General features: G+C 49.4%; 8 protein-coding genes across 8 annotated transcripts; 4 read left to right on the top strand and 4 right to left on the bottom strand.

The window, feature by feature from the left end:
* Positions 1-741: 741 nt before the first annotated feature.
* On the bottom strand, positions 742-2,934 carry BDQ94DRAFT_135223 (uncharacterized protein). Its single transcript, XM_026764624.1, has 6 exons — positions 2,184-2,934; positions 2,116-2,135; positions 2,027-2,063; positions 1,910-1,977; positions 1,375-1,847; positions 742-1,322 (listed from the first exon to the last, which is right to left on the bottom strand). Exons 1-6 carry the CDS (start codon positions 2,323-2,325, stop codon positions 965-967), a joined length of 1,098 nt encoding a protein of 365 aa, XP_026630913.1. The 5' UTR covers positions 2,326-2,934; the 3' UTR covers positions 742-964.
* Positions 2,935-4,261: 1,327 nt separating this feature from the next.
* Positions 4,262-5,330, top strand: BDQ94DRAFT_135218 (uncharacterized protein). Its single transcript, XM_026764623.1, has 2 exons — positions 4,262-4,559; positions 4,622-5,330. The coding sequence occupies exons 1-2, from the start codon at positions 4,302-4,304 to the stop codon at positions 5,282-5,284; spliced, it is 921 nt and encodes a 306-aa protein (XP_026630912.1). The 5' UTR covers positions 4,262-4,301; the 3' UTR covers positions 5,285-5,330.
* A 500-nt stretch (positions 5,331-5,830) lies between these two features.
* BDQ94DRAFT_156713 (SDR family NAD(P)-dependent oxidoreductase) lies at positions 5,831-6,898 on the bottom strand (the record flags this gene model as incomplete). Its single annotated transcript, XM_026768652.1, has 6 exons — positions 5,831-6,020; positions 6,072-6,124; positions 6,175-6,197; positions 6,254-6,366; positions 6,420-6,780; positions 6,850-6,898. 6 exons carry the CDS (start codon positions 6,896-6,898, stop codon positions 5,831-5,833), a joined length of 789 nt encoding a protein of 262 aa, XP_026630911.1.
* A 687-nt stretch (positions 6,899-7,585) lies between these two features.
* Positions 7,586-8,394, bottom strand: BDQ94DRAFT_70896 (uncharacterized protein). Its single transcript, XM_026776368.1, has 3 exons — positions 8,363-8,394; positions 7,697-8,315; positions 7,586-7,633 (listed from the first exon to the last, which is right to left on the bottom strand). The coding sequence occupies exon 2, from the start codon at positions 8,097-8,099 to the stop codon at positions 7,719-7,721; it is 381 nt and encodes a 126-aa protein (XP_026630910.1). The 5' UTR covers positions 8,100-8,315; positions 8,363-8,394; the 3' UTR covers positions 7,586-7,633; positions 7,697-7,718.
* A 1,093-nt stretch (positions 8,395-9,487) lies between these two features.
* erg4A (c-24(28) sterol reductase) lies at positions 9,488-11,286 on the top strand. The gene is made up of 4 exons (XM_026776367.1): positions 9,488-10,407; positions 10,458-10,789; positions 10,839-11,056; positions 11,104-11,286. Exons 1-4 carry the CDS (start codon positions 9,593-9,595, stop codon positions 11,113-11,115), a joined length of 1,377 nt encoding a protein of 458 aa, XP_026630909.1. The 5' UTR covers positions 9,488-9,592; the 3' UTR covers positions 11,116-11,286.
* BDQ94DRAFT_70878 (transcription factor domain-containing protein) lies at positions 11,156-13,840 on the bottom strand. Its single transcript, XM_026776366.1, has 8 exons — positions 13,711-13,840; positions 13,631-13,654; positions 13,457-13,572; positions 13,036-13,409; positions 12,695-12,990; positions 12,216-12,650; positions 11,930-12,165; positions 11,156-11,881 (listed from the first exon to the last, which is right to left on the bottom strand). The coding sequence occupies exons 1-8, from the start codon at positions 13,759-13,761 to the stop codon at positions 11,458-11,460; spliced, it is 1,956 nt and encodes a 651-aa protein (XP_026630908.1). The 5' UTR covers positions 13,762-13,840; the 3' UTR covers positions 11,156-11,457.
* A 512-nt stretch (positions 13,841-14,352) lies between these two features.
* Positions 14,353-17,403, top strand: aguA (alpha-glucuronidase; the record flags this gene model as incomplete). The annotated part of the gene is made up of 1 exon (XM_026773865.1): positions 14,353-17,403. One exon carries the CDS (start codon positions 14,353-14,355, stop codon positions 16,876-16,878), a length of 2,526 nt encoding a protein of 841 aa, XP_026630907.1. The 3' UTR covers positions 16,879-17,403.
* A 111-nt stretch (positions 17,404-17,514) lies between these two features.
* On the top strand, positions 17,515-19,474 carry BDQ94DRAFT_135205 (bromodomain-containing protein). The gene is made up of 2 exons (XM_026764622.1): positions 17,515-17,798; positions 17,847-19,474. Exon 2 carries the CDS (start codon positions 17,969-17,971, stop codon positions 18,824-18,826), a length of 858 nt encoding a protein of 285 aa, XP_026630906.1. The 5' UTR covers positions 17,515-17,798; positions 17,847-17,968; the 3' UTR covers positions 18,827-19,474.
* Positions 19,475-19,676: the final 202 nt, after the last annotated feature.

The raw sequence follows: 19,676 nt of genomic DNA, 5'->3' as shown, positions 1-19,676 counted from the left end.
GTATCTGGGAGTTTCCGAAGCCTAGAGGCCCGCCCTTGTCTGGTTTTCCGGGAATATGATGCGCTGCAGGTGCATATACTATATGACACTTCGTGTTAGTAACCTCCTAAAAATCAATTAGATATCAGGAGTATCTGGCCAACTCACCAGCATGCAGGCATGTTACAGCAGAGCCCGGAGACATCCCACTTCCCCAATCGACAACCTCCATCACCACCACCACAGGGAAGAGGAAGGCAATATCACTCTACCCATAGATGACATATTCAATTACCAGAATACGTAGTTTCGTCTCCGAGCTTAAATTCTGGCTGTGACGTAGAGAAAGGCTATACTTGCATCCTCTAACCCTAGTCCAGTGGCTAGGCAATTATGGCGAGAATTCTGGGCAGGTTTTCTTGCGGAGACATTTCCATAGGGCACGCAAAGAAAGATATATAATGGATGTGTCAAGTCATGATGCCCTTGAGTGGGATTTTGTGCGTGATTGTCTCTTATATATAGGAAATGGGATGATGGAGAGAAGAGCAGAGAGATGGGGATGGATGTGGGAGGAAGGTCGGGTTTATATAAGGGCTATTTCTACGGGGGTGAATTAGTTGAGTAAATCAATGTGCGAGCAAGATGTTAATTATCTGTGGTTGAATATCACAGTTGAATTGGTGGCTTGGCGGAATGGAATGGAAGGATTCAGGGGTGAATCTGCCAAGTCAGTGGATGCACTAGCGAGATGGATCATTAGGCTTCATCGTTTCATGGCTCGGCATCTATATTAGTTCTTTCGTTGTTGGCGATAAAGGCGGGAAGCATTCACAGACAGTCATTGTTGCATGAATAGGAATTCATTAGAAAAGGAAATATTAAAGAGTGTAGTCTATCGCTAAACCATAGTTCGGGCGAAGTCATTAACCGAACACCATACAGCCAGAAAAACACAAAGCCGCCCACCCAGGGTATACAATCATTAATGAAAACTGCCATGATGGTGGCTTTCATGACTATCACCATCGGCCACCATCTCTATCGTCTGTGACACGTCCACCGTCTTGTGAATGCCTCCACCGTCATTACCACCTGCCATATCGACCGTCCCTGCAAATGTAATCAGATGTGACTGGTCGGAGGCGGACTCGGTGCCATCGGCGCGACGGGAATTACCGAGGGAGAATCGCTTGTTGCTTCCTTTGAGTTTGCTAAGGTTGACAGAGGACTCCGGTTCGTAATAGCGTTGAGAGCTGTACTCCTTCTTGCGGAGTTTGTTGATGAGGATGTTGACCGTGGGCAGACAAGCGCAGATCATGGCCACGCCTCCTTCGGCGTTTCTAGTTGGGGTGGTTAGTCTGTGACGTTGATTATTCCCAAACAACAACTTACCCTGACAGAATCACGATCATAAAGACAATAGTCTGGTCTCTGGAACTACCGTCACGCAAGACCAGAACCAACCGGTACAAACTGAAGGCCGTGGCCAGACCACCCGCAGACAACATGCCGATGACCCGCAACTTCTTATTCCGGGACATCTGCAGCGACCAGGTGAGGGGAAGAGGTAAAATCAAGATGATAAAGTCGGTCACCACACTGATGACAGAGTCGGCGATCAGGGCGGCCCGTTGATTGAGACAACGTGCCTTTGGATCCTGCGTCCAGTATGCCGGAACCGGGTCGCACATGCGAATCTTGACGATCTCGGCGACAATGTAGTATATGCAGAGACAGCCAAGAAGGCCGTAGATGAAGTAAATTTTGGAACGGTAAGGATTGAAGATGCGAATGAGGATAGAAAGGAGTGCGATCTTGACGAAGAGTGCCATGGGGCAGTAAAGAACGGTGGCGATGTAACAGAACTGGTTTGATCCTCAATTAGCTGATGCTACTTATCTCCCTTCTGGTAACTGAGCTTTCATACCTTGCGAAAGAGAACCTGGTGTGCTTCAGAGACATCATCGATGTGGTAACCCCCGCCATAGTGACCCACTAGAGTCAAGTTAGTTGGAGCTGCTGGAGAGGTAAAAGCGATACATACCGGCAATGGCAATGCCACAGTATCCCATAAACAGAACCTGCAATAGTCAGTAAATCGCCCTATGAAGGGACCTGCAGTCTCAAACGCACCCATGCTGTAAGACATGACCCTGGGAGAGTTAGCAGTGTTTTCTAGAAGAGAAGTCAAGCAGACATACAGTCTTCCACGCCTACGAACTGTTTGTAGTAAATACGGATAGAGAAACGCAAGAGAACGAAGATAGTAATGATCGGTATACACAAACATTGTGTGACGAAATTGATGGTGTTCAAAACATCTTTGGGATGACTGACAGTCATGGCGTGCCAGTGGTCAATGCAGCCTCTTCAAGCAGGAAGAAACAACATGGAGCAAGACACTGACCCCGACGACCGTGGGGAGTCCACAAACATTTATAAATAGGTTCAAGTTAGAGGCGCTTGGTCTGTCAATGCGCACAGTGTCGTCGCCCGGGGTCAAGCTGGCGCTGCGCCGTCTATGATAGGCCCATGAAGTCGCCTAGAGAGGCTCTCAACTTTGGGTCGGAAGCTGGGAGTAACAATCCGAGAAATGACTTCAATGGCACTGGGTCACGATCGTCCCGCCCAGGTGTAGATAGAAAAACCTTAAAGGGATACAGCAACTCCCCGATGCAGTCGGACTGGGAGGCGACCATGGAGTATCCGAGCGGATCGATCGTGATAGGCCCCAGAGGTCATAACGTCTACCTGTTTTGGGAGATGATGGACAGGGAGAAGCAAAGATGCACCTTGCATTGGATCGGCGTGGCTGCTTGCCACTGGGGCGTCGCACGCGATCGTGGTCTAGTCTAGATATGTAGTATCGTGCCAAATACACTCGGTGGTGTTGCGGCGGCGGCGTCCGTGGACCATGGTTCTGAAAAATTGACACCCGTAGGCGGATCCCAGTAGCTAAGAGTGTCTCATTTCGACGCCGAAACTGGGGTTCGACGGGGGTGTCCATCTGCAATGCCAATATTTTTTCATAATTACTATTGGATAATTGATTCTCAAATCCCTCCTCCCCTCCGGGCTAGCCGCGGAGACATGGCTGCAGGGCGTCGGAAATATCTCGAACGAACAATGGAGATAACCAGGAGTAAAAACCATCGCCGATTATTGCTTCCTCCCCGGGCGCTCGTTCCAATAGCTCCTCGCACTACCTATGCATTAGATCCTGGCTGCATATAGGCTGTGGCGACCACGCACTATCTGTCATGGTGCTGCAGAACCACCCGCCAAGGACCCGAGTGAGGGATTAGTGATCGCCGTGTCCGAGCCAAACCACAATAGGGTATTCGGCATAAAGGAGAACGCTGGAATGTGGGTTGGGAAGCAGCGTCTGTGAAAAGCCTGTGATGCCGCGGGCTCCGGCAAACTGTCATGGAGCCAGTCAACCCTGGCAGAATGGATCCCCTTAATTCACAAGCTTGACCGGCTCGTCGTTGGCCTTGACGGGGGTTGTTCTTCCGGTAGACCGACTTGCGAGACCGACCCGTTGTTTAGCGTGTGCCCTAAAAGTCTCTAAAGTCTCTAACGTAAACGCCAAGCGCCGCGATGAAGAATTTTGACTTTCGCTTGCTGTGTGTCGAGTGGAGCGTCGGATGGCTTCCATCCCTATTATTTCCTGGCCGATATGATGGCTCACATTGACCTCGCATTGTTCCCCTCCCCCGTGTGATCTGAGAAGAAGAAATTGCCCCCAGGTTGTTGTTACCTTTGACGAAGGTGGCTGCTATTGAAACTCTCCTGAGCTTCTAGAAGACGCCTTCCCTGCGCCCGATCAGCAAGGCTGCAGAAAGGCTTGAAACCCACGCGGTTTGCCACGCGCTGCATGTGTACAAGGGGTCAGTTCAACAGGGAAAAAGGAAGCCCGAGGTAACCGATGACTAAACTGGAGTTGGGTGCAATCTGTGGTTCTGTGTAGGCTTCGTGGATACACCTCCACTTCCCAAGGTTCAGCCCGTCCCTCCCATCCAATTTCTCGTGTCCTCGACACTCTGGTTGGGTTCCAGCAACCTGTCAGGCTCCATCTGTCACCCTCATTTGGCAATGGGTCTGCTGCTCTCCGTTCCAGTCCACTGAGAAGAGGGAGGAGGCAATGAAGCGAGCAATAGTGAGAAGTAGCCCTCCTGGTGAACACCGGTTTGCTGTCGCACCACGGCCCGTGTCAAGCCAGAAAGTTCCTCCTCCATTGTCCACTTGTGGCTCCCTCGTTTGTCTTTACCTTCCCAGGTAGCTTTCCCATAAATTGCACCTTTACGAGAATCCTCACAATGACCATTGTCCAGGCCCAAGGAGCGGATTCTAAGCTCTTTCAGCCGCTTGCCATTGCCAATGGCAAGCTCACTCTGAGCCACCGGGTGGTACACGCCCCCCTGACGCGCAACCGGGGCGAACCGTTGAACTCAAACAGTACTCCCGAGAATCCCAATCGGATTTGGTACCCTGGGGATCTGGTTGTCGAATATTATCGTCAACGGGCAACCCCTGGCGGGCTGATTATCTCGGAAGGCATCCCTCCATCGCTGGAGGTAAATACTCCCCAAATATTAGCTCCAATGGGTCATTCGTCTGTTCTTTAACACCAAAGCAGAGCAATGGAATGCCAGGAGTCTCCGGTCTCTTCACGGAAGAGCAGGCCGCCGGATGGAAGCGTGTCGTCGATACAGTACACGCCCAAGGAGGCTACATCTACTGTCAGCTCTGGCACGCCGGCCGTGCTACAGTGCCCCAGATGACCGGCTACCCTCCCGTCTCAGCCTCCGCCAGCGTCTGGGACGACCCCGAAGAGCGCTACACCCATCCTGCTGTGGGAGACTCGGAGCCCGTTCGCTACTCAGACCACCCGCCGATTGAATTGACGGTCGCGCACATCAAGCAAACCATCCAGGACTATTGTAAAGCCGCCAAGACTGCCATGGATATTGGCTTCGACGGCGTTGAACTACATTCCGGTAACGGATACCTTCCGGAGCAGTTCTTGAGCTCAAATATCAACCGACGGACGGACGACTATGGTGGCACCCCCGAGAAGCGCTGCCGGTTCGTGCTGGAGTTGATGGACGAACTGGCTCAGACGGTTGGCCAGGAGAATCTGGCGATCCGACTCACGCCGTTTGGACTGTACAACCAAGCGCGTGGTGAACAGCGCGTGGAGACCTGGACGTATCTGTGCGAGTCGCTGAAACAGGCGCACCCGCATCTGTCCTACGTCAGCTTTGTAGAGCCCGTAAGCATAAGATTTATAACCGGCTGAATCCCACTTACTAATGTGTCCAGCGCTACGAGCAAATTCACAGTTACGAAGAAAAGGATGCCTTCCTCCGCAGCTGGGGCCTTTCGAGTGTCGACCTCTCCTCCTTCCGCAAGATCTTCGGCTCCACTCCCTTCTTTTCGGCTGGCGGCTGGGACCAGACCAACTCCTGGGGTGTCCTGGAGGCTGGCAAGTACGATGCTTTGCTATATGGGCGATACTTCACGAGCAACCCGGACTTGGTGGAAAGGCTGCGCAAGGGCATTCCCTTTGCGCCTTATGATCGCACCCGATTCTATGGACCCTTTGAGGATAGCGCATTCCACTATGTGGACTACGAGCCTGCTCCGCAGAACTCGACCGGACAGGAGTCCGTAGAGGTCTCGGTCCGACTATGATTGATGATTTGTATATGCACATAATTGCGATGCTTGTTTAGCTTGATGAATTTAGTTTGCACTTGGCCCATCCGTCAAGAGGGCCGATCTACGTCGGTATTAATTCAGTGCTGTACGCAGGTAGATCAAGAAGCCTCAGAGCTCAAGGCGCTCAAGCCGTGTAACCGCCATCCACGACCAAGGCGGAGCCTACCATGTAGCTGCTCATCGGGGAGGCCAGAAACAGGACTGCATCGGCGATCTCCTCCGGTTGTGCCCTACGGCCAATGGCGACTCGCTGTGAATCTGGCTCCATGTATCCCGCATCCCAATATGTGCGGATCATATCGGTGTCCGTGTATCTGGGTCGTTAGCTAACTAGTGGATCTTATGCTGACCAACGGGTCACCTACCCAGGACAGATAGCGTTGATGCGTATCTCCTGTTGAATATACGCTTTGGCATCCTAATCCGGCTTAGTCTCGCAGTCTGGGGGAATCATCATGAACAACAGACCATTTTTGAGAAAGCAACCACAGCTGCAACCATTAGCCATCTAGGTACATTCATCCACCAATCCGAGGCATCCACTTACCATGCTTGGAGGCTGTATATGCCGACAGTCCTGACCAACCTCCTGGAGCCACTACCCCAAACATAGAAGCCACATTCACGATCGTCCCCCGACCGAGACGCAAACCGCGCGATCTGCAATACGCTTAGCCGGCTATCTTCCCCTCAAGTGGACCAGTGAAACATACTCCTGTGTCAGCATCTGGCGTATCACTGCCTTTTGGCAGAGCAGCACCCCGGTCTGGTTAATATCGATCACCCTCTGCCATTCTGCTGCCGTCAGCTCATGGGTCGCGGACGGCTGCCCCACAATTCCGGCGCAGTGAACCGAGATATCGATACGGCCGAATCGCTCGACAGTGCGACGCACGGCTTCATCCACGCAGGCCTCCTTGGAGACGTCTCCAACCGTGAGTTCCACTGCAACTTGGGGATGTGAGGTAGCGAGCTCGTCTTTAGTGCGTTGGAGGAGTGACTCGTTTACATCCAGAAGAGATACTGCTTCGATTCCATTTTGAGCAAGCGCGAAGGCGGTGGTCTTGCCAATGCCTGAAGCCTCTGAGCACATTTTCCCGATCGGGCTAGGTCATTATACTATTTGAGGAAACTTTTACTTACCATTTCCACCCCCGGTGATAAACGCCGTTCCTGATACTTTGCAGGCCATGATGGATGTTTGCGGTATTTAATACTCCCTATTAAATGAGATGTGAAAGGAGTTAGGATTCGTTTGGCGCTGGTGAGTGCTGGACGACCATATAACTAGCCTTCGCCCCTGTCAGTATTCGAGCGGGGTCAAGGCATTGTCTGTCTGGCTGGCTGCCTCGGTTATTCAGGATCCAGGCCAATGGACCAGCACTAGTATTATTATTTATGGCATGGGTATGTCAAGTCTCTGCATTGTACCTTTATTTTGGTGTATTCACATCTCTACATGCTGTTGGCTGTAGTCTCTCTCGTCGATGAAGCGCTATTTGCTACTAGTATGACTACTAGTATTTTTCGCCTCATTAGCTTCCCATTTGACCGGCTATGACTTTGCGGGGAAACTGCCTGAGCATGTTAGCTTATGCATCTCTTGAATATGATCATCTTTCTTCACGCAAACTTACCGATTTGCTTAGATGTACACAGGACTGCTTACACAAAAGGTCCGAGAACAGTAAAGCCCATTGTTTCAGCAAGTCAGATCAAGTGCACGAGAGGCTATGCCAGCAGATCATTAATAAGGAAACGCAAATTGTATTCCATGCATACATCATAACTCATAAAATGATTTATAAACAATCCATATCCAAAGCCAATCAACAAAATATACCCAACAAAAACAATACAGGTATCAAGTCACTTAGAAGCATATCCAACGAACAACTAAATAAACAAGTACAACACCTATAAGCCCCTAACCAACATTAGCACTTCCATCCATACATAAAGACCCTTATTCAATGGACAATAAACTTACATCAAACCCAAGACAATCCTAACTAAACCACCTCCGATCCCGGATGCTGCTGCTGCACCGGATAAACCACCGGCTCCGGCTTCTTCATCATCGATTCCGAGTATCCATACTCTCCTTCGTTCATCGCCACAGGCTGCTGCCCCACAGCATAAGCATGATTATAGTAAGGCGGGGCCGGCGTGCCCGGCTGTTGCTGTTGTTGTTGCGGTTGCATCTGTGTATGTGGATACATGTACTGCTGCTGGAACTGTTGCCGGTAGTATTGGGCACGGAGATTATCTTCGCGGCGTTCGCGCTTGCGGTCGCGACGATGCTTGATGAGGAAGTAGATGCAGACGCAGATGAAGATAATGACGAGGATGGGGATAATGATGATCTTTCCAATTATCTTGCCGATACTCATTTTTGGGAGATTGGTATGGAGCTAGTTGAGGTGGAAATGGAGGAGATGGGGCGATGGTATGGAACTGTGATGGGAATTGTCTGTGCGGGGAGATATAATAGCAGAGAAAGGCTGGTATGGAGGTAGTTAAATGACAGTAGACAGTATGAGATTTTCAATAGATAGATGGATGGATAGATATTAGGCAGGTAGTAGCCAGGCAGGCATAGGACAGAGCTAGACAAAGTCAGAAACAAATCCAGAAAGCCAAGATCTTCCCCCACAAGCTTATATATCTCTATCTGCCTAGCAAAGACAGACTGGACCCTCCAGCCCTACCATAGGTAGGCAGATAGGCAGGCGCGTTAGGAAAAAATCAATCCCCAGCACGGGGGTGATGAGCTACACTCCCAAGGGGAGGACGTTGCTGCCGAGCGCTTCATGGAGAGTGCTGATTCGGTGGGTAGAACCAGGACGGCAGCGTGAATATGCAGGCAGGTTCACCTCTGTCACACGCAGCCTTACGCGTTAGGTTAGCTCTTGGTGCATCCTTGATAAAAGCTTGGTTGATGAACATGACACTGATGGTTGGAGGAGAGTTGATGATCGGGGCTTGGGAGGGAGCCAATCACGGAGGCGGGTTTGGCGCCGCGGGTGACGGTCGCGCATCAGCCTGGTATCTGTCGAATCCTGGTAGGGCTGGAGGGGAGGAGAAATAGTAGATGAGTGCTAAACGCTACAGTGGATTGTGTGATTTGAATCTATTTTTATTTGAGTTCGCATGAGGGTTTTGAGGAGTTTAGATACTGCTACTATAGCTTAAGAGACCGCAGTAGAAGCGATCCGCCCCCGAAATATACAATGAGGAACCCAAGGTCATTGCGCAGTTGTATTGAAATAGGGACGGCAAAAAAAAACGACAAAAGGAGCCTTGGGCACTTGAATAGCCCTACATGGCCAAAGAGATGCTTCAAGAGACATATTTTACCATCATCACCGTATTCGAAATGATTGATCTTTCCCCCTAGGCTCTTTCACCCCACTTTCATTCTTGCAGTTACTAACACATCCTCACGGCCGCCCGGACCTAGTAGCTGACTCTTACAGTGACAGCAAAGCAGGAAACGTCTCTGATCACCATAGACATCCTAATCCTAAAAATTACTTTTTGGAACTTGTCTCATCAAGGGCTTCGGTTAGATCAAAATGGATCGTAATTGTCAGGGGTCTTCACCACAAATGTTGGCCTGGAAGAACCAATCCCGAGATTGCCGGGCTCGCCGCGGAGTCCGCGGAGAGCACGGCGGGCGCGGGCTTCACGGAAACGAAGGAGGTATACAACATGAACAGCATTGGGGGACTGATAAAAATCCGCGATCGCCCGATCAATGAAGAACTCACAAGCTCCATCCAAGGAGAATAATGTCTGCTATGAGCACAGCTACAAGGTAGGACAGATATCTATCGAGATATGCCATGCACTGAATACTAAAACAACTAGCCACCAATCCAGCATGAAGCAATCCAAGGATCGCAGCCCAGAGGGGACATCCAACGCCCACGAGGATGAGAAACTGACATTCGAGTTTGGAGGCGCCCCTGGGGTTACCCTGCTGATGCTTGGATTTCCCCTTCTCATGTACTACATGTTCATAGGCGCGACCCTGTACGACGGCCACCTCCCCTTACCCGATGAGAACCAGTCTATCACCGACTTCCTCTCCCACCTCGTTGACCTCGCCCACACGCATGCCTACCCGAACCGCAGGGCATGGATAATATACTGGACCTTCCTTGTTCTCGAAGGACTCGGGTACTTGTACCTCCCGGGCGTATACGGAAAGGGAAAATGCCTCCCTCATCTGAATGGGAAGCAGCTGGATTATTACTGCTCCGCGGCGTCGTCGTGGTATGTTACCATCGCTGCTGCGTTGGTCTTCCACTTCTCTGGTATTTTCCGTCTGAGTACGCTCGTTGAAGAATTCGGTCCGTTGATGTCCGTGGCTATTTGCTCCGGCTTTCTGGTCTCAATTATTGCGTACGCGTCTGCCTTGCTAAGAGGTGCTCAGCATCGGATGACGGGGTCCCATGTTTATGATTTCTTTATGGGTGCGGAGCTCAACCCTCGTTTGTTTCAGTGGCTTGATATGAAGATGTTCTTCGAGGTTCGCATACCCTGGTATATTCTGTTTTTGTTGACGCTCGGAACTGCGTTGAAGCAGTGGGAAGACTATGGGTTCGTCTCTGGGGAAGTGTCCTTTCTGCTTTTGGCACACTTCTTGTATGCGAATGCCTGCGCTAAGGGGGAAGAACTGATCATCACTAGCTGGTATGTTCCTATATGCGGCGAACGAATCGACGGTACTGATTTTGCCACAGGGATATGTACTATGAGAAATGGGGATTCATGCTCATTTTCTGGAATCTTGCTGGTGTTCCCATGAGTTACTGCCATTGCACCCTGTACCTGGCGAGCCACGATCCGTCAACTTATAAGTGGAACCCTATAGCACTGGGCGTGCTATTTGTGATGTATATTTTCGCATACTGGGTGTGGGATACGTGCAACAGTCAAAAGAACCTCTTCCGAGCTCAGGAGAGAGGAAAGCCTGTGAACCGCAAGACATTCCCTCAGCTACCGTGGAAATCAGTTAAGAACCCTGTCTGCATCAAGACAAAAACAGGAGATTCCATCCTGTGCAGCGGGTGGTGTAGGTTTTACTCTTTCCTGTATTGCGAATCAGGGCTGATGAAGTATAGATGGAATGGCGCGTAAGGTCCATTACAGCTGTGACTGGTTCTTCGCTTTCTCCTGGGGCCTCATTACTGGCTTTAACTCGCCATTTCCCTGGTTCTACTCGTGCTTCTTCACTGTCATGATAATCCATCGTGCCCTGCGGGACATTGAACGTTGTCGCGAAAGATATGGAGAAGCTTGGCGCGAGTATGAGCGGAGGGTCCCGTACTTGTTCATTCCGGTAAGTCGCCTCGAGTTGGTGTTGTGATCCAGCTAACATCAGAAAAGTATGTCTTCTAAGCCATTGGAATAAGGGTTTCGTCTTTCGGTTGGGCGTCCTAGTTTAGTTTGCATTGGCCAAACCAAGTCTCACTTTTATTAGCTAATTATCCTGTTGACCTGCGTTTGCTATGCTTTACCAGACTGTATATAGGATTATAATCTTGGATAAATATAACTAGTCACATGTCCCAGTGTACCTGCCTTCTTGGTCGACGATAGACAGAATTAGCATATCGCAGACAGGTGAAAAATTGTCCAGACCGGTCTTCCATTCTTTATGAGCACTTCAAAGAATGAAAGGTATGAAATTTAGAAACCACAGCTAGCAATTAGCAATGAAATGAAGATGTAGTGTATTCATTAAATCGAATCGCTATTGGGATCGAAGCTTAGAATATCCATGACCGATCGACTTGTGCCAATAAAGCCATTCAGGAACATGGATATGTCTGCCTGGTTCATGGTGGAATCAAATGTATCTTCAGGCCATGGAACATCTGGTAGGGCAATATTTCCGGGCCCATCAGTTGTGGGAATAACAAGGGATCCATCTTGATGTTGCTCCAACCCGGTTAGTGTCTGTTGTGAGTTCACGAGGATCTGGGCAGCCCGGACAAAAGCGTCACAGATAGTGTATAAGTGCATTGACCCTCGTGAAAGGCCTTTAATTAGTTCTAGGGAGCTGGCCGTATCCTGTAGCAGAGCGAGATCTGCTGTACTGGCGGTCGTGATGGCGTGAGTAAAGACGATGACGAAGGGTGTAAATGAAGGATAAAGAAGTATCCTGTCCCTTTAGTGTACTATATCAATGCAGATTATCAGTTTGTCTTACCAATTTACATATTCTGTTTGCTTATGTGTCTGGCGACCGCGGAAGTAGGTGAAGCACTTGAGATGACTCTGTAAAGCAGCAGTCGCAGATGCATAGCACTGGGAAGAAACCGCCATCACGTCGCGTGGATGGGTCTGCGCGCGGTAGATGACGGTCAATACTGAGTATGCTATAAAGTCTGCACAGGCTGCCATCCCATGTAGTGAGTCGGCATAGAGACCCCGACTAACATCAATCTTGTAAAAGCATTAGCTGACTTGAATGCCTCATCAGAAGGAATGCGTACCGCAAGGAGCTTGTCCCGCACTGTCATTAGGTCGGAAGACAGCCGCTCAATTGATGCTGATCGTTGCTCGTCACCTGCTCGACAAGCAGAGGTGGAGTACAGCTGGTCATAGACTCTACCTTGAACATTCGCGAATTCGACGATCACAAGCCCCATTAAGTCCCACGGGCGATACTTGGGATCGTTTGAAGGAGCATAAAGATCTGCATCGATGTCGTGATCTTGAAAGTGAGATGTCACGCCAATATTGAGAGAGATATTCTTGTCAATGGTGTAAAGGGCCCAGAACGCATGGCGTTTTGCCTCAGCAATAGCAAACTCATCCTTCTCTAAAGTGGAACGTCGGTGTAACCCGATGCTCTGGCACATATTAAATGCCAGAGAAAGGAAAGTCCAGCACCTCTGGACGTCGGTTTCCTCTTGTGCTTTCAGAACCTGAATCTGTCAGAATGTGTATCACCTGGAAAGCTCAAACATACCCCAAGCAACAGTGCCTGTATCTTCTCCAAAGTTGGCTCGAACATGATCTCAGGTTTACTCAAGCCAGCGACAAAGTGTCGCTCACAGAGCTCAAGGCTTAATTGAAGGTCAAAGTGTGCCAGGTCGGGATCTCCTGCATGAAGATAATCGCGGATCACATAAAAAAGGATACCATAAAAGAGTGTGAGCGAGCCAGGTGGCACAGGATCTAGCGGGAAATATATCGACTGGCATAGATGTTCCACGCGGGTGGAGTCTAACCAAGATTGACTGACCAGGAAGAAAGGAGGTCGAGCTATATTGCGTCAGTGATAGCAACGAAGGGAATGGAGATGTATACATTTAACCTTCTTCACCACTGCTATGACCAGATCTACAGGAAGCAATGTCTGGTTTAGTTGCGCAGGTGATTGTGCTCCACTCCGATTCATGGCGTGATTGTGCCTATCGAGGCTACTTTTTAGAGAGGAGAGCGCAGCAGAGACATAATCCCCAACCTGTCCATCTCGAGCAGTATTAGCAGCAGAATATGCTGCGTCCCTGGCTACAAGGGTCTCATGATGGAAAGATGACTGTCCCTCAAACGGAGGAGCTGTTGGGCCGGTGGCTATGGGGTGAGGATCTGGCTGTACTGAAGTTGATGGCTTCGTTATCTGATGGAGTGCTTGCTGAATGGTTGCTAATTGTTCTTGGATTGCCGAGAATCTTTGCTCACTAACTTCAGTCAGCCCTGTAAGCAGTGATGAGTTAAATAAACCCACTAATCGTCGGAATCGGCTCTGCGTGTTTCCGAAGACCTGACAGGCGTACCTGTCGGACCACAGGCGATTCCAAGAGCGCTACAGCTGGAGCAAGGGACTACTTTATCACACTTAATCTAAAGAAATTTCCATGAGCATCAATATAATACAAAATTGGCCCTCAGGGTATGATACCTTCCGAAGCCGACAATTGTCGCACTGGTGGGATTTAGTACTTGCTATAGATCAAATGGTGGCGGACGAAGAAGCCGTACCGCGCGGGCCCGGAACGAGTTGCGGGCGATGGAAGGAGTTCGGGCAGCCATTGTAGGTGAAGCCGCTAGTTATGAGCGATAATTCGCATAATATATCGATACTTCTTGCCTGGAACGTGACAACAGTGGCTGTACCCCGGCAAAAGGCTTGCGAGTAATAAAGTGCCAAATGACAGGCAAGGGAGCGAGTAAGGCCTCCAGTCATCTTGTGAAGGCGCCATTCCCGTTCAGGCTAGATCGCACCCGCCTGGGTTAGCGAGTCCCGTGACGCCCACTCATCTCACCATGACCAGGCCTTTCCCGATCGGGAGGGTCTTGACGCTTCACAAACAAACCTGGATTCGATGGGCACGGAGATTCTCCGAGGCTAAACTACTAACACGGGAACTATCAATAGAAATCCAGGAAAGAACTTTCCGGCAAAAGTCGCCCTTGCTATGATGATGTCAAACCATACAATTTACCCCGAGCGGCAACAATAGCCTGAATACAAAGTTTAGCATGAAGTCCTCCCCCGCGTTCGTAGCCCGACAATGCGGGGAGATCTTGCAGACAGGCCATGACGCGTGTATATATGAATGAAGAAGAGGGCTGGTAGTCTAGGTGTCTTTGCGATGGCATAGTCAGAAGGAACCCGCCACCATGAGAGGCTTGAATCTCTTTCAATTAATACTGGCTCTTCTGCTGTCCATGGTAGCAGCCGAGGATGGGTACGATGGCTGGCTCCGATATGCTCCCGTGTCCTGCGATCTGCATTGTCAACAGGCTTTACCGTCTCATGTTGTGTTGTTGAACAGCACCAAAGGAAGCCCAATTGAGACCGCCGGACGAGAACTGAAAGCGGGATTCCAATCGATTCTTTCGACGAACTTGACATCTCGTCCATTTCAATGCAATAGCTCCGCATCAATTCTGGTGGCTACTCTGGATGAGTACCGCCAAAGTTGCCGGGACATTAATGTGCCTGAGCTCGATCCCGATGGCTTCTGGTTACAATCCGAAGGGGACACAGTTCGGATCTTAGGCAAGGATGCCAGAGGAGCCTTGTACGGAGCATACGAATATCTAGCTATGGTGGCACAGCGAAATTTTTCTCGTGTCGCGTATGCCACGAGCCCACATGCGCCGATCCGTTGGGTGAATCAATGGGACAACATGGACGGAAGCATTGAACGAGGATACGGTGGTGCGTCGATATTCTTCAAAGATGGCACGGTGGTGGAAGACATGGCTCCTGTTGAGCAATATGCTAGACTGCTTGCATCCATCCGGATAAATGCAATTGTCGTCAATAATGTCAATGCGAACGCAACATTACTGCTACCCGAGAATATGAAAGGCCTGGGTCGTATAGCAGATGCATGTCGACCATACGGCGTTCAAATTGGCATATCGCTGAACTTTGCTTCACCCGAAGACTTGGGTGGTTTAAATACTTATGATCCACTCGATCCTGGTGTCATTGCATGGTGGCAGAATATCACTGATAGTCTCTATACCTATGTACCAGACATGGCTGGGTACCTCGTCAAAGCCGACTCAGAGGGCCAGCCAGGTCCAGATACATACAATCGCACACTCTCACAAGGGGCAAATCTGTTCGCTCGTGCCCTGCAACCGTATGGGGGTGTGCTTATGTACCGTGCTTTCGTCTATGATGACAACTTGAACGAATCAGACTGGAAGGCTGATCGTGCTAAGGCAGCAGTGGAGTATTTCAAGGACCTGGACGGTCAATTCGAGGAGAACGTCGTGATCCAAATAAAGTACGGCCCGATCGACTTCCAAGTGCGCGAGCCTACCTCTCCACTTTTTGCCAACCTCTACCACACCAACACAGCCATAGAGTTGGAGGTTAGTCAGGAGTACCTGGGGCAGCAATGCCATTTGGTGTACTTACCTCCGCTCTGGAAGACGGTCCTGGATTTCGACTTACGCGTAGACCACAAGCCATCGATGGTCCGCGATATCATATCCGGTCAGCGCTTCAACAGAACGCTCGGAGGCTGGGCAGCTGTCGTTAATGTGGGCACCAACAGAACATGGCTGGGTAGCCACCTTGCTATGTCCAATCTGTACGCTTACGGTCGTTTGGCGTGGAGTCCGACAGACGAATCTGAGCAGATCCTCGAAGACTGGACTCGCCTCACATTTGGACAAAATCACCATGTCATTAACACTATCTCCGATATGTCAATGACCTCCTGGCCTGCCTATGAAAACTATACCGGCAACCTGGGCATACAGACACTGACAGACATCTTGTATACCCACTATGGTCCAAATCCAGCTACACAGGATAACAATGGCTGGGGTCAATGGACACGTGCTGATCATGATTCTGTCGGTATGGATCGCACAATACGGAACGGCACCGGCTATACCGGTCAATACCCGGAGGAGGTTGCTCGCGTATACGAATCACTAGAAAGCACGCCAGATGACCTAGTATTGTGGTTTCACCATGTACCATGGACGCACCGTCTGCACTCCGGACTGACTGTTATCCAGCATTTCTACAACGCTCACTATGCGGGCGCAGAAGCTGCACACGGATTCGTCAGACAATGGGAGTCTTTGGAAGGGCTCATTGACCGGGAGCGATACGAAGCCATGCGGTCGCGACTGGTCTACCAGGCGGGACACTCCATTGTCTGGCGAGATGCTATCAATAATTTCTACTACAACATGACCGGAATCCCAGATGTGGCTGGACGTGTGGGTCACCATCCGTGGCGCATTGAAGCCGAGAGTATGAGATTAGATGGATACCAGACGTATACGGTCAGTCCGTTCGAGGCTGCTTCTAATACTACAGCAATTATTACCACTTCTAATTCAACGACTGGGACGGCGAGAACTAGCATCAAGGCCCCATCAGGAGTATACGACATAGGGGTGAACTACTACGATCTCTATGGCGGTCAATCGAAGTGGACACTATCTGTGGGTGATAAGGTAGTGGGCCAATGGCTTGGGGATATGGAGCATAATTCCCTAGGCCATACACCATCTATATACTTGGATGGTCACTCCGCCACTCGGATTACGTTTCATGGGGTCGGCATTCGGCAGGGTGATCAGCTGAAGATTGTTGGTGAGGCGAATGGGGTCGAGCCCGCTCCCCTGGATTATATAGTGCTACTGCCCCCAGGCGTAGTTGACTGATATCTGTAGGGCTCTATGTAGTACCATCATGTGATACAATGTATTCGCAGATGTAACACTCACTGAGTCTACATATATTTGGTGTTCTTGGCAGGACTTACAATGCTTGGTTCTCGTGACGCTGCAAGCTATCCGACTTCACAATTTTCTGCTCTTCAAACAAAAATGAAAGGATAATTTGTCTTTCCATGTCCAAAATTGCTCAAAGTGCAAGAGTGTCTTCATTGCGAACTGCATAGAGTAGATGTGGCCAGCATGCATCCTTAACCGCCTTTATCCTAGCGGTTGACAGGCGAACACTATCCGCACTCTACAAGAGAAACAACGACTAGCGCAGGAATCTGATTTTTTGATATTACACCACAACAAAACGCCCTAGAGGTGTCATCTTCGGATAAGTTTCTTATAAAAGCTTTTGCTATTCTTTGTTCTTTAGTTTTATTGAATTATCGCGATAATAGTAATAAACATATCTAACTAGCCCAGTTTAGCCCGATCGCGTGTAAGGTCTCGGGGTCTCCCAAGTACTTACTGAGACAAGCCAACGGAAACGTAAATATCACATGACCCTATCACGAGGACCTGTGTCAGAACGCGAAGGGCTGTGTAATCACGCAGGACATCCAACAGCTCATACATCATTACGTTATTCGAAGGCCAAACCCTGCAATTACCCGCTAATTCTATATATTTATTTTGACCGTCTACGTTCGTTGGCACCTCTAACAAAGATGGACGGAGCAGAGTTGCAATCACCCTTACTCGATAATGGACAACCCCCCCTTGTCGCGAAGCGCACAACACCTGAAGAGCCGAATGCTGCCTTCGATGCCAAAAGACTCAAAACCTCTGATGATAGGGAGGCACCGCCGCAGATAAGCCTTCCCGCGGTAACCCGGATTGTTCCCTTTCCAGAGAAAGTATGCTCGGTCCTTGACTTGTCTTGAAATTGTCTGAACGTCTTGAAGCCTGCAGTTGTAGAAGAACGGAACTGTGAAATAGAATTTCGGGTTGTCAACAACGATGGTTCCACGGAGAGTACCGTCATTCTAACAGGTCTCAAGAATCTGTTTCAAAACAGCTACCAAAGATGCCCAAAGATTACATCGCCCGTCTCGTCTATGATCACACTCACTTGTCTTTGGCCATCTGCAAAATGCCCCTGGAAATTATTGGCGGAATCACATTCAAAGAGGTCCGACATCGCAGGTTCGCTGAAATTGTGTTCTGTGCGGTTTCATCGGACCAGCAGGTGAAGGGATACGGGGCGCATCTCATGGCCCACTTGAAGGACTACGTCAGAGCCACATCCCCAGTGATGCAATTTCTAACTTACGCTGACAACTACGCAACGGGTTATTTCCAAAAACAAGGCTTCACGAAAGAGATCACGCTTGACAAGTCCATCTGGACGGGTTATATTAAGGATTATGAAGGCGGTACACTCATGCAATGTTCTATGCTCCCCCGGATACGGTATCTCGAAGTTGGTCGTATGCTTCTCAAGCAGAAGGCATGTGTTCTAGCTAAATTACGCCCTTTGAGCAGAAATCATATTGTACATCCCCCGCCTCCACAATGGGCTAACGGCATCGTCACTCTGATCGATCCACTCTCTATTCCTGCTATTCGGGCTACTGGATGGTCTCCGGACATGGACGAGCTATCACGGCAACCGCGCCATGGACCTCATTTTAACGAGCTTCGACGTTTTCTTAGCAAAATCCAAGCCCACAAACAAGCGTGGCCCTTTCTCTCTTCTGTCAACAAAGATGAGGTCCCGGATTACTACAACTTCATCGAATCTCCAATGGATCTATCAACAATGGAGGAAAGATTGGAGAATGACGCATATTCTACCCCGAATCGCAATTGTCGGCAGTATAATGATGCAACGACGGTTTTGCCAAGTGCGGGACAAAGCTGGAGAAATATATGTATTCTCTAATCAAGGAGGTACCAGAGTGGTTTGACTTGGTGGAAGAGTGACACCAGTGCATTAGGTTCGGCTCGAGCTGGGGCAAAGCTTCCTTGACACCTCATCTGCTTAGTTGCATCACGGGTTAGCACTCTCCCAATCAGGCAAACTATTCGGCTACAGTGCTTCGTCCCGTATCCAGGAACTTTCAGGTCATACTTCTCTTTCGAGATATTTGTTTCTTGGACGGCCTTCCGGTACTTGTCCTAACAGCCCACCGGGCTCGACTTCTCAGCTGTGTCCCATGTCGCCAGCTCTTTTTCACCAGTGTTGCCAAAGGCTTGTGTGTTCGATTGGCCAAATCGTCATTTTAACTACTAGGTGAAGGATTGCCACGAGGAATAAATTAATATCTCTAAGACAGAAGCAATAACCACACTCTGCTGCGAAAACGAATTGTGACGGGCGCGTAGTGGACGCTGCCGCTCTTCTGGATGGGGGGTGAAACAGGCCACAACTTGCCCAGCGGAACACTCCAATCAGCTGGAGGACTGCCGATATCTTCATTGAACTCGACCCATCCAACACTAACTGCTTATCCTTTAACTATGATAAAGCTGACTTATATCACTGATATATACTTACTTCTGTATAAATATACTTCACTTTTATTACTTATTTTCCTTATAATTTACTACAGTAATAATCTTTCTATATCATGGTATACGTTGCTTTGTGATGACATATTTTACTAAATAATAATCAGAACCATATTCTTGTTTCAGGCAGTGAAGTTAGTACCTATATAGCCCATATCTTATACAGCAGGATTGATCAAGCATCATAATAATTAATTAGAATTAAATTGAAAGAAAAAAAA

The sequence above is a fragment of the Aspergillus welwitschiae genome (assembly GCF_003344945.1).
Source record: "Aspergillus welwitschiae strain CBS 139.54b unplaced genomic scaffold BDQ94scaffold_3, whole genome shotgun sequence".
Lineage (NCBI taxonomy): Eukaryota > Fungi > Ascomycota > Eurotiomycetes > Eurotiales > Aspergillaceae > Aspergillus > Aspergillus welwitschiae.
Note: the sequence above shows the minus strand (reverse complement) of the source record. Positions and strands in the feature narration are given on the sequence as shown.

What these genes read in the sequence shown, in the direction of transcription:
- erg4A (XM_026776367.1), top strand. Translation starts at nt 9,593, where the DNA reads ATGAAGCAATCCAAGGATCGCAGCCCAGAGGGGACATCCAACGCCCAC. An exon ending in GAACTGATCATCACTAGCTG is followed by an intron (nt 10,408 to 10,457) that starts GTATGTTCCTAT and finishes ATTTTGCCACAG; the next exon opens with GGATATGTACTATGAGAAAT. An exon ending in CATCCTGTGCAGCGGGTGGT is followed by an intron (nt 10,790 to 10,838) that starts GTAGGTTTTACT and finishes GATGAAGTATAG; the next exon opens with ATGGAATGGCGCGTAAGGTC.
- BDQ94DRAFT_135218 (XM_026764623.1), top strand. Translation starts at nt 4,302, where the DNA reads ATGACCATTGTCCAGGCCCAAGGAGCGGATTCTAAGCTCTTTCAGCCG. An exon ending in GCATCCCTCCATCGCTGGAG is followed by an intron (nt 4,560 to 4,621) that starts GTAAATACTCCC and finishes ACACCAAAGCAG; the next exon opens with AGCAATGGAATGCCAGGAGT.
- BDQ94DRAFT_70896 (XM_026776368.1), bottom strand. Translation starts at nt 8,099, where the DNA reads ATGAGTATCGGCAAGATAATTGGAAAGATCATCATTATCCCCATCCTC.
- BDQ94DRAFT_135205 (XM_026764622.1), top strand. Translation starts at nt 17,969, where the DNA reads ATGCCCAAAGATTACATCGCCCGTCTCGTCTATGATCACACTCACTTG.
- BDQ94DRAFT_135223 (XM_026764624.1), bottom strand. Translation starts at nt 2,325, where the DNA reads ATGACTGTCAGTCATCCCAAAGATGTTTTGAACACCATCAATTTCGTC. An exon ending in GTTCGTAGGCGTGGAAGACT is followed by an intron (nt 2,136 to 2,183) that starts GTATGTCTGCTT and finishes TAACTCTCCCAG; the next exon opens with GGTCATGTCTTACAGCATGG. An exon ending in GGTCATGTCTTACAGCATGG is followed by an intron (nt 2,064 to 2,115) that starts GTGCGTTTGAGA and finishes TGACTATTGCAG; the next exon opens with GTTCTGTTTATGGGATACTG.
- BDQ94DRAFT_70878 (XM_026776366.1), bottom strand. Translation starts at nt 13,761, where the DNA reads ATGGCTGCCCGAACTCCTTCCATCGCCCGCAACTCGTTCCGGGCCCGC. An exon ending in AGAGCCGATTCCGACGATTA is followed by an intron (nt 13,410 to 13,456) that starts GTGGGTTTATTT and finishes GACTGAAGTTAG; the next exon opens with TGAGCAAAGATTCTCGGCAA. An exon ending in CAAACAGAATATGTAAATTG is followed by an intron (nt 11,882 to 11,929) that starts GTAAGACAAACT and finishes CTAAAGGGACAG; the next exon opens with GATACTTCTTTATCCTTCAT.